This window comes from Triturus cristatus, chromosome 4_1, assembly GCF_964204655.1.
Source record: "Triturus cristatus chromosome 4_1, aTriCri1.1, whole genome shotgun sequence".
NCBI lineage: Eukaryota > Metazoa > Chordata > Amphibia > Caudata > Salamandridae > Triturus > Triturus cristatus.
In genome coordinates this window covers 981,840,975-981,855,753 of record NC_140585.1, presented here as the reverse complement: position 1 = coordinate 981,855,753, position 14,779 = coordinate 981,840,975, and the positions used below count along the sequence as shown (strand labels likewise).

At 49.5% G+C, this 14,779-nt stretch overlaps 1 protein-coding gene across 3 annotated transcripts in view; it reads left to right on the top strand.

The window, feature by feature from the left end:
• LTA4H (leukotriene A4 hydrolase) overlaps positions 1–14,779 on the top strand; it is a 322,194-nt gene that overhangs the window by 195,198 nt on the left and 112,217 nt on the right. For all 3 annotated transcript variants that reach the window (XM_085653897.1, XM_085653898.1, XM_085653896.1), the window contains exon 13: positions 4,792–4,895. In XM_085653897.1, coding sequence (XP_085510023.1) covers positions 4,792–4,895 — 104 coding nt within the window. The remainder of the gene's footprint in view (positions 1–4,791; positions 4,896–14,779) is intronic.

The window sequence follows — 14,779 nt, the reverse complement described above, 5'->3', positions numbered from 1 at the left end:
GCGCGGGGGGGGCGCATTCGGGATGTTTAACCTAAGCAGACATGGGGCATGGTCTGATAGAGAGCGTGCCAGGTGTAGGACCTCCGAAGTCCAGGTAGCGATATCCCGTAAGATCAACCAAAAGTCCAGTCGGGACCAAGCACTGTGGTGGCTAGAAATGCACGTCCCCTCCCTGAGTAAGGGATGATGGTTCCGCCAGACATCCAGTAACTCACCATCAGACATAATGGCTTGCAGAGCGGCACAAGCTTGTGGATGTAGGGGGCGAGATGTGCCCTGTCTGTCCAGGTTATCATCTAATATAGCATTGAAATCGCCACCCCATAATATCGTACTGCAACCAGTTGATCTGATCCTAGACCAAATATTACGAAAGAACTCTGGGGAATCCACATTGGGACTATAAACTGCTATTAAGACCAAGGATACGCCTCCCAGTTTACCATGTATTAGAATAAACCTCCCCTCTGGATCAACAAATGTAGTGTCTTCCCGCCTGTCCAGCCCTTTCTTTATCAATACAGCTACACCACGAGCGTAGTTGGAATAGATAGATGAATACACTGTTCCCCACCTGTTATGTCGCAATCTATGTGATGGTTTGACATTTAAATGAGTTTCCTGCAAAAGACATATGTCAATGTTGTGTCTGGATAGATAAGCATGCACCAACCTGGCTTTCCTATTATCGTTTAACCCCTAATATTCCATGTAAGATATTTTAGTGCATTAGTGTGTGGTCTGGCATAAATTACTCCCATACACATTGCGAGTCAAGATAAAGCGTCTACACCCAATAACAGTCATGTTCCGATCCACAATGTACCAACATGCAGGCTAAAAACAGTGAAACAACCCCCACCCACCTCCTACTCCAACACCCCCAATCAGGTTGCAGTATACCCACCCCAATCCTAACATATAAGAACATACAAAGCAATGAAGGGAGACTTCCCATGGGGGAGAGTTGGCGCCGGCGAGCTTCCCTGTTTGCACAAGGTGGCCGGGAGTACTGCAGAGAGGCAAGCAACGATTACCAACATTAAGGAGTGACATCAGTGTTCTCTGGCCTCAGGGCCCCAGGGAGTCCAATATCAAAACGAGGGACCAAAAAAAACATGGAGAAGTGTTGAAGAGCGCCTCCATCTCGTTCCGTTACAATATACAGTTAGATTAGGCAAAGGTGGGGAATCGGATTAGTCATTATCACTGAGTTGGCCCGCCAGAGTTCCCTCAGCAGTACCCATGGTTTTCGCCTTATTCCCACCAACATGTTTGGAAAACTTCAAGGCGGATTTCGCATCCGTGAAATAGTGAGCAGTGCAATCGTGTGAGACTTTCAGTTTGGCTGGATGAAGTAGGGAATAAGGCATCTGCGCCTGCATGAGAATGCACTTGGCGGGGAGGAATTCTTGCCATGCCGCCTGCACCACCGGAGTAAAGTCAGGATAACATGAAATGGTGTTACCTTTATGGGAAATTTGTCCTTTTTCCCCTCGCCAAGCGCAAAATTAGATCTCTGTCCTGATAGTTAAATAATTTGGCCAGGATTGGTCTAGGCGTCGCACCAACAGGAGGTTTCGGCCCCAGAGACCGGTGGGCTCTCTCCACCACAAAGACTGACAAGTGGGGGTCGAAGAGCTCATGTAGGAAATCCGCAACGAAGGTCTCCATTTTGGAAATGGCGGTGGTCTCTGGGATGCCCATAATGGGGAGGTTATTTATTCTAGACCTCACCTCCAAATCGTCATTCTTGGCCCTAATAATTCCTAACAATTTATCCGTGTGCAACAGTTGTTTTTTAGTGTCCACCTGAAATTCATGGAACTGTGTCGATTTTCAAGGCCATCCAATCTGGTCTCGTGGGTAGCCACCTGCGTCTTAACAGAATCCAGTTGCGCAGTTAGAGTATCCAATTTGGTGTCTATGTTGCGTATGCTGGAACGCATCTCCAACATCAGGGTCCGCAGGTCCTCCCCTTGATCCTCCGCCAGTGGTTCATGGTGAACATTCCCGTGGGCGTCCGGGTCTGTGTCTCGTGGAGCGCTTATTCTCAAATGTCAATTTGGGCTGTTTTGCATCTTGTTTGCCCATCTTGACAACAGCAAAGGGTTTTCACCAGGTCACCTGCTGTCCGCAAGTGAGTTAAAACTTTACAGCTGCTCACAGCCAAATGTGACCTGTCGGATGAGGTCTTTTGCCCGGGGCCCCACAGATCACCACCTCAGCACCACCCCTCACAGTGCTCGGCTGAATCCACAAAGGGCAAGGCAAATGGTGGCCCAGCAGATGCGGTTGATCCTGTTTCGGCCGCACCCTAGCCAGCGATTGTGTTATATAGTTGAGGCAGCACCTGGGAGAAGGAAGTGGGTTGCCTGGGCGTGCAATATTGATCCGGGCGCTTTCTCTATGCCGTCTCTCCGAGCCCCTCACTTCAAACCAGCTGTGCGAACCAGCGGCCCATAACGCGGCAGAATCAACTGATCCCCGTGGCGCTTATTGGTGGTTAGTACGCCCCGCAGGCCACACCAGGCACAGGCGTTTGTTGTTACAGCCCCCGGGGCTGTGCTGTGGAAATGGCGGGTTGGGACCAGTGAAGAGGGTGACAAGTCGTCAGATTTCCAGTGCCAGTATTAAATAAAACTTGCAGCATAGTCCCCTTACACGTGTGCTCCTTTCAGCGTAATTAACGTCAGCCGGATCGCAGACTTATCGCAGGTAGTTACCGGAGCAGCACGACCCCACTATCCGACCTGTCTGCTCTCACCTCGATACGTTGGCACCGCTCCTACAAAATGGCGGCCGCGGCCTCCGGGATAGTGCCCACAAATAGTCACACCACTTGTGGGCAAACCACAGCTCGCCACACCAGTACAGGAGTCCGACCAGCCCAAGATCCGCCCCTGAGAACCAGGCGGGAACACAGCAGCCGCGGCCTATGATCTCCCCGCAGCCACGGGCTCGATTTTCAGGGCTGCCCGGCCACTCCGCAGACCGAGAGGCAATGGCTGTCACCGCAGCCGCTCTCAATTTGCAGGATAATGAAAGGATTTCGTTCCGGCCGGCGGAGCTCGCTCAGAGCGGTCATTCTGCAGCATGGCTAGCCAGGCCCCCCCTAAGTGACACCCTTTAATAAAATGTTAGTCTTTCATACATACCGTACAATAAAATTAAATCTTTTTAATTCTTGCGGCTCAATTTAATCTGACAAACCCAATAAAAACAAAAGGTGTGAGTGAATCCCTTGTAATACAGAAGCAGAAGCACCAGATACTCTTATTTAACACACAGGCAGTTATTCCGCTCATCAGCTTTGCAGTAACAAAACGACCAGTAACTATCTTACTGTGCAGTTTCCATAAATCTTCCAACACTATCCTGTCAATTATTTGAAAGAGAAACTACTATTGGGTCTAAAGTGAGGGCCAGATATAAGAACGGTAGAGAAACTTCACCTCCATTCCCTTTTCATGTATTGGAACAATCAATACGGATAATTCAGAGGAAGCAGTACAGAGCTGCCTCGGAATTGAGTGGAAGAGTGGCAAAGATAGATAAAATAATTTCAGAACAAAATGCAGTTATAAGCACTTATTTTCAAGAACTGATGGCTATAAAGTATATACGCACATAAATGTTTGTAGACTCTGAAGCACCCTGGCATCAAGAGACGCATGAACCATCTGCTTCAAACATTTGCATTCTCTGTTGGTTAGCCATAGACCCTTGTCTCAAAGAACTGCAGACATACAGGTATGGTTAGTTAGTCAGTCTGTGAGGCTCAAATCTCCTTACATGCCACCCCATCTTAGGCTAGTTGCCTGCAACACACTGATGACCCACCTGATGGCCAAAGCTATAGCTTTCCAAACCTTCAGTTTAACGCCTCTCACTTCTGACCCACCTGTTAGGTGCCTGGTTGATAAAGCTGCTCTAGAGCAAAATTCCGGTCACATTGAGGATGAGCATTGCTTCATAGAGCAGTCTGTATTGCATTCCTCACCAATAGACGGTAACAGTAGCTCCTTCTCCCTTCAGACATTTACCTACCAAATCCTCTTCAATAAAACTGTACCGAATGTTGTCTTTTTTATTCTTTCCACCCTCAACCACTTGACGCAGTGCCATCCACTAAAACTTCCAGCGTTTTATGATTGAATCTCCGTTATTTGGATGTTTTTTTAAGAGATATTACCAAATGCTGTAGTAAATAATAACGTAAGCCTCTATTGATATTCATTGTATCAGGCATTATGCAAAAAGCTCTACACTATAACCAAGAAATATATTACCTTGAAATGGAATTCAAAACAATCAAACATTTTGTGTGGTGAAGGGCAAGGGGAGGGGTACAAAAAGACACACTGCAAAATATTAGTAAAAGTAGCAGTGGTGACCTCCATAAATGGAAACAAACCCCCAAATTTTTGTAACCAGGTCTAGGTAATGACTTTATTTCCCCCGTAGATCCATTGTCTCATACTCTTAAGAGTGTGAGATCAAGTGGGCAAGCTATTACTACAACTTATAACCGTATGGTTACAAATGGTTGCTGCAGTGGGTGCCTTAGTTTACTGAAATGTCCTACCAACTGAAGTTGTTAGGCATTTTTAAAACTAGGAAATAATAAGTAAAATTAGTTTTCTGTTGATATGCATTTGGTTACACTGATTTATGATTATTTTGAATAGATTATTCTGCGATGCTATTTTGCACATGTGCAGAATTTATGCTTCAGATGTATGTGACTTGTAAGTACTCGTTTTCTGTCTTTGTTGCTCTGGTTTCTAGATGTCTTTTTGGGGTTTGTGAGGGCATACATTCAGAGATTTGCCTACAGGAGTGTAGCGACAGATGATTGGAAGACATTCCTGTATACGTATTTTAAAGACAAGGTAGGTCTGACTTTAAATGTTCTTTCTATACCAAATAAACAATTTGACAAGTAACTTTGCCATCTCGTTCGGAAAACGCGACTACAAATCGATTTCATAGCAAAACGTTTTACAAATATTAATTGCATTCCATACATACTGAATTAAATATTGTGGTAGAGCAACAGAAGTGGCATATTTTGGCGCACTAGTTAACATGCACGTAAGAATAGCCAGTAAAATACACTATAGCAGGGTTTCCAAAACTGTGGATCGCAACCCACTGGTGGGTTCCGGAAGTCAGAGCAATACATAAAGATGCCTTTAAATGCTGTGTTTCAATCACTGGCAAATGTGAAATTTTTAAAGACCAATCAAATGTCAGACTGCTTTATTCTTTTAACACGGGTATCGGTGTTTACTTTTCTTTCTCTGACTGCAAAGTGAGAGGAGTTAGTTAAAGTGAATTATGTGACCATTTAGGATGTTTTTTGCAATACACAACAAAATGTAAATACCTGTAATTGAAATTTTATACATCCTGCAGTGTGGAAAATAAAAATGAAGCACTTATTTTGTAATTCTGAAGGGTACTGGAAACAGATTTTAATGTGATAAAAAAAATCAAGATCTGAAAGAAACACGTTAGTTAGATTCCTCACCTTAGAATATCCCCAGGCGTCAGACTGGATCCGGAAGATTTTTCGTCAGCAATACCCCTTGCGCGTCGCTAGGCGTCGTCTGCGGCTCCGCGTCCGTCGTCGGCGTCGTGCGCCGGGATGACGTCGGAGTACTTAGACGCCGCCCTCGCGCGCTGACGTCAGTTCTTCTTTTTTCCGCGCCAGTAAGCGCAGATCCGGGAGAGCTACCCCTTTTAGTCTTTTTTGACTAAATCTTTTTGATCATTTTTGATCCCTGTCTGTCGACATCTGGTGCCGGTAGGATGCCTGGGTTCAAGGCTTGTGAAGACTGTCATCGACTGATGTCGGTGACCGATCACCACCGCCGGTGCCTCTATTGCTTAGGCCTCGACCACGACGCGGAGTCGTGCAACGACTGTCAGGCCCTGACTTCGAAGGCTAGGCGGGAGCGGTCCCGCAAGCTTCTCGAGCTTCGCCACTCGGCTCCGCGTCGTGCGCGATCCCGGTCCAGGAGGAGGTCCAAGGATCGCTCGCGGAGCCCTAGCCGACGCCACCATCGATCGTCGGGCTCCAAGTCGTCGGGTAAGTCCAAACACTCAAAGAAGTCCAAGAGGCGACATCGCTCTTCGGACTCCCCTCGCCGGTCGCGCGACTCGGCCGAGGGTCCAAGTGGTTCCACCCCCGCGGCTCCGGCGGAGCCGCAGGTGCCGCGTCCGCCCCCATACCTTCCGGTCCCTGGGGCTGACGCGGCGCCGGCGGAGATCAGTGCCTTCCTCTCGGCCATGAGGAGCCTGGCCCCGCCGTCGACGCCCGCTGGCGCGCCTTCGGGCCCCGCGGGCTCGACTGGGCGACCTCGCGTGCCGGCGGCTCCGGCCCCGGCGCCGTCGACGACTCCGGTCTCGACGCCGCAGGTCCCCGCGGGGCCCATGCCTGGGCCCCAGTCGACGCCGGTTGACCTTGTCACTCCTCCACCGGCGCCGACGCCTGAACCACCGACGCCGTCACCGGCGCCGCCGACGCCGACGCCTGTGACGCCGACGCCCCAGTTTAGCCCTCATCCGGACCCGACGCCGGCACGGCGTCCGCCGACGCCGCATCCGACGCCGCTAGAGACCTACCATCTCTACAGTCCGGTTCCGATCATTCCTCCTGTTTATCAGGAATCGGAAGAAGGGGGCGACTGGGAGGGGTTCGAGGACCCTCTGGCTGTTCAGTCACAGCTTTCTCAGGACTGGGCAGATGAACTGGGGGAGGCCAGCGGGCTGGACACCTCACCAGACGCTGGATTCACTTCTCCTCCGACCGTGGCTTCGGAGGAGGGTGCAGCATTTTCTGTGGTGCTGCGCAAGGCGGCTGAGGCCCTTGGGCTCGAGTTGCCTGCCGTGGCTGTGAGAACCAACATCCTCACTGAGGTGCTTCAAACCTCAGCAAGCTCCACTGAGCCTCTGCTGCCGTTTAACGAGGCTCTCACTGACGTTCTGCAGGGCACCTGGTCCAAGCCCTCCACAGTTCCTCCTGTGGATAGGAACGTTGCCAGGCGCCACCGCCCTGCTCCGGGCGACCCCAGCTTCCTGTCCCAACACCCCACCCCCGAGAGTCTGGTTATCCAGGCCTCTACTTCCCAATCCTCCTTCCCGACCGCTCCGCCGGACCGGGATTCCAAGAGACTCGAGCAGTTTGGCAAGAAACTGTTCTCGTCCCTTAGTTTGGGCCTGCGGTCTTTAAATACCGCCTGTCTCTTGGACCGTTATTCCCATTCTCTGTGGGATACGGTGGAGGACGTGCTGCCCCTGTGTCCGGAGGAGGTCCGGACGCGTCTTTCCCAGGCTCTGGCCGATGGGAGGGATGCAGCACGGCACGCCATAAGATGTGGGCTTGACACCACGGACTCGCTAGGTCGGGCGATTTCCACCACGGTGGCGCTCCGCCGCCACGCCTGGATGCGGTCCACGTCCTTTTCCGGGGATGTCCAGAACACCCTCATGGACATGCCCTTTGATGGCACTCGCCTGTTTGGTGAGAAGGCGGACAGTGCGCTGAACCGCTTTAAGGACTCCCGGGCTACGGCCAAGTCCTTGGGCCTCTCGGCTCCGCGGGCGCACACCTCCGCTTTTCGCCCCTTTCGTGGCCAAGGAAGGGGCGCCTCCTCACGTCCGCAGAGCCACCAGCCGCAGAACCAACCTGCGCGCGGTCGCGGACGTGGCTTCCGCCGTGGCGGAAATGGAGGCCGACGTGGTCAGCCCACATCCACCCCGGCAGCATCCGCCTCAAAGCCTTCCTAGTCCGAGCTTTCAGGCCCATACCACGCCAGTGGGCGGCAGAGTTCGCCATCACCTGCTCCACTGGCGGTCCATCACATCGGACAGGTGGGTGCTGCAAATCGTCCGAAGGGGCTACTCCCTCCCCTTCGAGACGACCCCTCCAGCCATGCCACCACAACACCACCGTATCTCGGGGGATCATTTGGATCTTCTCCGCGAGGAAGTTTCGGCTCTCCTGGCCAAGGGGGCCGTCGAGCGCGTTCCGAGTCCAGAAGTAGGTCGTGGTTGTTATTCCCACTACTTTCTGGTTCCCAAGAAGGGCAAGGGGGGCCTGCGCCCTATCTTGGACCTCCGGAACGTCAATGCCTTCCTCCGAAAGGAAAGGTTCAAGATGCTAACGTTGGCTCAGGTTTTAGCTGCCCTAGACCCTGGAGACTGGATGGTAGCGTTGGACTTGCAGGACGCATATTTCCATATCCCCGTCCTGCCGGCCCACCGGCGTTACCTGCGGTTCACGGTGGGCCAAGAGCACTTTCAGTTTACCGTGCTCCCCTTCGGCCTCACCAGTGCCCCTCGGGTGTTCACGAAAGTGATGGCGGTGGTCGCAGCTCATCTGCGCAGATCAGGGGTCCCAGTCTTCCCCTATCTCGACGACTGGTTGTTGAAGGCGGGCTCGCCCCAGGCAGTCGTCTCCCACCTCCAGACTACGGCGGATCTCCTGCATTTGCTGGGGTTTTCCATCAACGTGCCGAAGTCACACTTGAGTCCCTCTCAGAAGCTCCTCTTCATCGGAGCGGTTCTCGATTCGGCGCAGTTCCGGGTCCATCCACCGGAACAGCGGGTCCGGGATATACAGGCCCTGATTCCCATCTTTCGGCCTCTATCCCGGGTTTCGGTCAGGCTAGTGTTGCGGCTTCTGGGGCTGATGGCCTCCTGCATCCTACTAGTGCATCACGCCAGGCGGCGCATGCGGGCTCTGCAGTGGGACCTGAAGTTTCAGTGGGCCCAGCATCACGGCAACCTGTCCGACCATGTCTTGATCTCGGAGGGCACTGCACAGCAGTTGCAGTGGTGGCTCACGGACCGCGAGTGGGTCAAGGGCAAGAGCCTCTCCCTTCCCCAACCGGAGCATGTCGTAGTGACGGATGCGTCCCTCCTGGGTTGGGGTGGCCATATGGGAGAGGCGGAGATCAGAGGCCTCTGGTCTCCGGCGGAGTCTCGTCTCCACATCAACCTGTTGGAGTTGAGAGCGATCCGGCTTGCACTGAAAGCCTTCCTTCCCTCTGTCAGGGGAAGTGTCGTGCAGGTGTTCACGGACAACACCACCGCCATGTGGTACTGCGACAAACAGGGCGGGGTGGGGTCGTGGACCCTTTGTCAGGAGGCTCTGCGCCTCTGGACATGGCTGGAACACCAGGGCGTCACCCTGGTGGTTCAACATCTGGCGGGCTCTCTGAACGCCAGAGCAGACGAACTCAGCCGCCGGTGCATGATGGATCACGAATGGCGTCTGAACTCCGAAGTGGTGCAAGGCCTCTTTCAGCAGTGGGGAGAGCCTTGGTTAGATCTATTCGCCACCGAAGAGAACGCGCAATGTCAGCAGTTCTGCGCGTTGGAATTTCCAAGGCGGCACTCGCTCGGCGACGCTTTTCGTCACGAGTGGAGTTGCGGTCTGTTGTACGCCTTTCCGCCTATACCACTTCTGCCCAGAGTGCTGAAGAAGATCAGGCGCGACCGGGCCCAAGTCATCTTGGTGGCTCCGGATTGGGCACGAAGATACTGGTATCCCGAGCTACTCAGTCTGTTGACCGATCCCCCGATACGTCTGCCCCTTCGGGAGGATCTTCTGTCGCAGCAGCAGGGGACGGTCCTCCACCCGAACCTGTCCAGCCTCCACCTCCATGCGTGGAGATTGAGCGGCGGCAGTTGATGCCATTTGACTTGCCTCCTGAAGTCTGTGATATCATTCTGGCAGCCAGGCGTCCCTCCACAAAGTCGGTATACGCCTGCCGGTGGAACAAATTTGTGGCATGGTGCACAGCAAAGGCTGTGGATCCCCTTTCCGCCCCTCTTTCTGAGGTTCTCCTCTTCCTTCTTTCTCTGGCCCGGCAGGGCTCTGCCCTGGGCACCCTGAAAGGTTATCTTGCTGCCATCTCCGCCTTCTTGCGGCTTCCTGATCAGCCTTCTCTTTTCAAGTCCCCTGTGGTTACACGCTTTCTCAAAGGCATTACACACACGTTCCCTCCTGTCCCTTTTGTAATGCCTCAGTGGGACTTGAATCTGGTATTGACCTTCCTGATGTGCGCTCCCTTCGAGCCTCTTCACAATTGCCCTCTTCGTCTTCTAACTCTAAAGACTGCTTTTCTGGTAGCCATCACCTCGGCTAGACGGGTGAGTGAGCTCCAGGCTTTATCTTCAAAGCCTCCTTTCCTATCTGTTCATCCGGACAAGGTTGTCCTTCGGCCTCGTCCCTCCTTTCTTCCTAAAGTGGTGACTCCTTTTCACCTTGGGCAGTCTGTCACCTTGCCCACCTTCTTTCCGCCTCCGCATCCTTCCAAAGAGGAAGAGAGGCTCCACCGTCTGGACCCAAAACGTGCGCTCTCCTTTTATCTGGACCGCACAAAACAGTTCCGGGTGGACGACCAGCTTTTTGTTGGGTACGTGGGCGCTAAGAAGGGGAAAGCTGTGCACAAACGAACCATCTCTCGGTGGGTCGTTTTGTGTATAAAAATCTGCTATTCCTTGGCTAAAAAGGACCCTCCTGTTGGGCTGCGCGCCCATTCTACTCGGGCCACGGCGGCTACTACTGCCTTGGGACGGGGAGTCCCTTTGCAGGACATCTGTCAGGCGGCGACGTGGGCTTCTCTACACACGTTTGCCAGGCATTATTGCCTTGACAGCCAAGTCCGGAGGGATGGCTTCTTTGGCCGTTCTGTCCTCCAGGACTTTCTGGTGTGATCTTGGTTCGCAGACCCACCACCGGGGATGGTATTGCTTGGGTATCTATTCTAAGGTGAGGAATCTAACTAACGTGTTTCTTTCAGATGAACAAGTTACTAACCTTCGGTAACGATGTATCTGTAAGAAACATTAGTTAGTTAGATTCCTCACCGACCCTCCCATCCTCCCCGTTCTGCGAACTGACATCTAGGGTTAAGGTTGTCCTTTCAGGCCCCTAGATTTTATTTTTGGCACCAGTGTCGGTCTTTGCATGGCTCTGCGTTCCTGGCGCGGAAGGCTATGTACAAGAACTGACGTCAGCGCGCGAGGGCGGCGTCTAAGTACTCCGACGTCATCCCGGCGCACGACGCCGACGACGGACGCGGAGCCGCAGACGACGCCTAGCGACGCGCAAGGGGTATTGCTGACGAAAAATCTTCCGGATCCAGTCTGACGCCTGGGGATATTCTAAGGTGAGGAATCTAACTAACTAATGTTTCTTACAGATACATCGTTACCGAAGGTTAGTAACTTGTTCTTTATGATGCACAAATAAACATTCACAGAAACACAATTTCCACACTATCATTAGTGTGCTATATAGTATAATCAGTAAAACTGCAGGTCTGTTCAAATTTAGTGGCTATTTCAATGGAAAATGTGCTGTCTATAAATGACCATGCACTACCACACAATGCTTTAGTTGCATTTAAAAATCGCCCTGCCTCATGCCTTTGAAAGGTAGGCGATTCGTGAAAGTTTGTTATAAAAAGTGGGTTGTGGTTCTAAAACGTTTGAGAACCAGTGTCCTATTGTAGTAGAAAGGGCTACCGCATACCTTTTTGTAATAACATGTATTCAGATACAGTTTCCTAGCATTAACCTGCTTGTTTGTGAAGCTGAAAAGCACCCACTTCTCAGAAATGTTTGCAACAGATTTGGGAACCTATAAAAGAAAGTGTCTCACTAGCCTATATGGCGAAGACATCCATGATCCTTGCTGTAGCCTTACCTTTACCCCTGGTCTTCTAGAGCACCACAGTTGACTGGTATCTACTCACTCCAGAGAAGGATACATGTGCACAAGCCATAGGTCAAAAAGTTGGGTTATCTTAGCGTTTCAGTAGTATCCATCTGAAATGCTACTAGTGGTGAACAGCACTCCGACTGAAACCATTGATAGATTTCCATCTTTGGTGACGTTTCGGAGTTTGACTCAATACCCTGCCATTCCAAGGCGTACCTCTCAGGGACGTGGATGTTGACAGTGACACCTTATCTTAATATTGGTGACTCACTTTTCATGGTTCTTTAAAGTGACTGTGCTAGACTCCTCACCCAATAGAAAATTTTGAATAACCACAAATGTGGATGGAACCTTAAGCAGCATAACAATCTTGAATTTTAGGCCGTAACTCAAAGGGCATCTGAGGCACTACAGATACATTTACATATTAAGCAACCTCAGTCCAGTTTGTTTACTGAAGTCTTCCCAGGCACATAGTCTGCAGATGTATTTTTCAACTCCAATAATGCATTAACTGAACACAAAGCACCTGAGAACACAGTTCCACCCCAGGAGTTGTATTGGTGGCTTCTAGGAAACTTAAGTGATCCTAGGACTTACTTGCTAGGTACTGGTGCATAAGAACCTAGTAGTTCAGGCGTCTTTTCCACAGCATAAGCCTAAAATCTACCCTTCTGTACCCTCAACAGGGAATCCAAACATTTGGATGCATTTTTTTCCCTCCGAGCTAGAAATGCCAACTTCCTCTTGGCTTGATACTCCCATGCCCTTTGGGCTGTAACTTATTTAGCAGTCATCAGTCATCCAGAGCATATCCATGTGGCAATTCCTGTCCCTTTGTTTAAGACCACCTTCATACAGCAAAGCGGTCTAGACTGGGATGGACTCCACAAATAACCTGGGTAACTCTATATGTATACCTATGATCAGCAGGTGCCACCCTTAAATTCACTAGACATAAAAGTCAGGGGATTGATTCGTTAAGGATTTCAGAGGCCAGAATCAGTACATTGACCGTATGAACACAAGTATGCCTCTGACACCATTAATCACAATGTTTCATTTCTCTGCAGTCCTATTAATTGACTGAGTTCCAATTTGATTTTTCTTTTTTCAATTATTTTAGAAAGAGAAAACACTTCATCTTACAGACTTTCGCCTATCCTTTACATAAAACGCATAAATGTCTTGTACACTTTTTTTGTGCTGTTTCACATAGACTTATAACATAACATACATAAAAGACATGACTTTGGTGCTTTGAACAAAAAATCCTTACAATACAGTACAGTGCAAGAATGTCCAGTTAATTTAACTGTTGGAACCCTAACTTGCTTGGTCCTCAAAATGAACAGTTTCTTGTGGTCCTTAGCAGGGTCAGAAAGGTTTTTCTAGATATTTTTAAGGGAGAGCAGTAAATCGATTATTGTTCCAGTCTCCTTATTGTTTTCCCGATGTGTTCTGAATCGCTGCTTGTTTATTGCCAACGCGTTTCAACCTTTAATATTTGGACCTGAATCTTTACAGTAAGGTCTTCCTCAGGGCTTGTCAAAGTTCTGGTGGGACATCTTTTGCCTGCAAGGATAACAACGTACCTAGTTTTAGTGTGCACTCGTTTTTGTTCTTCATAAGAGTGATAAAATGGAGGGAACTTGCGTACTGCGTTTCTAATTGTTTTTCAAGACTGACAGCTTCTTTTTTCCTAAAAAGATAGATGTATTTATTAAGACGAGAGTTCCCTTATGTTATTGTGACATGTACACTCGTACTGAACTTTCTGGATTTCATTAGTGGCTACCTACAAGCTCCGGTGGGTCGAGAAGGAAAGCTGTTCAATGTTTGCATGTATTCGGCTCTATTCGTTCATACAATGGCTCGTTTCTCTGTGGATATAAACATTAAGCTCAGTTTTAGGGAGTGAAAGTTTTGTTCTTTTTTTCTTAATTTTTTCAACCCCTGTGTTGGGACCTCCACCTTGCTGGTCTTGAAAATACTTGTGTTCGAAAAATGGTGAATCAGCATCTTTCTTTTTTTGTTAGTTTGGATGTGTGCTGGGGGCAATCATTTCTTGCTCGTTCTAATGCAAGCGAAGGTAAGTTTCCCTCTACTCATGTCACCGGTGTGTTATTAATCGGCAAGCATTATTTCATTTTAGTCCCTCATACCTTTACTGGTTCTGAAGAAATTCACGGACTCTCTTCCTCTTGATGCTCGTTCCTTCTGCTTCCGTGGCGTTTGGAGGTTTCCTTCGTTTGTTCGTGAAGTTTGTTTGGTCCATTTGTGTTGCAAGTGGCGTGCCTACGTCATTCCATGAACGTTGCCATGGAGATGTTTCTTGTTTAAGAAGCTTTATTGAACGTACTCAAGCTGGTGGCTTCCATTAATGGTGTAACGTTCTTTTCCATTAATTCGCTGTTTTCATTTTGATGATCAATAAAGTGTTGTAATGGCTTATGGTTTCCCTCTGTTTGTAGTGCCAGTCTGACTTGTATTCTCAGTGTGATTCTTAATCTGTTTGCAGGGATTACTCAGTCTATTTGTGGTGGTTGTGACGTGACTACGTCTGCTCGGCGTTCCGTACACGTTACCTTGGAGATGATTTTTTGTTTGTGTATTTGTGGAAACAACGCACATGGCTTGCATTGGATAGTTATTCAGTCCATTTATATTACATATGACGTGACTGATTATATACGGCGTTCCATGGTCGTTGCCTGGCGCTGATAGCTTGCGTTGAAATGTAACAGTTTATCTGCTGATTCACTGTGTTGACATGTCGGTGAACAATAAAGTTTTTTAGGCTCATTTAAATTCCTTCTAATTTAAGTGACAGTCTAACCTGTATTCTCAGTACTAAAAGATTGGGGGATTCATTTGGAACCCTTTGTTTATATGATATGCGATAATTATGTCATTTCATTTAAACAGTTCAATTGTCCCCAGAAACATTATCGTTTTTGCTTGTATCTTGGATAAAGGGCGTCGATATTTTTTCCTTTGTGTCGTAATACTGTCCATTTTAGTTCATTGGGGCCG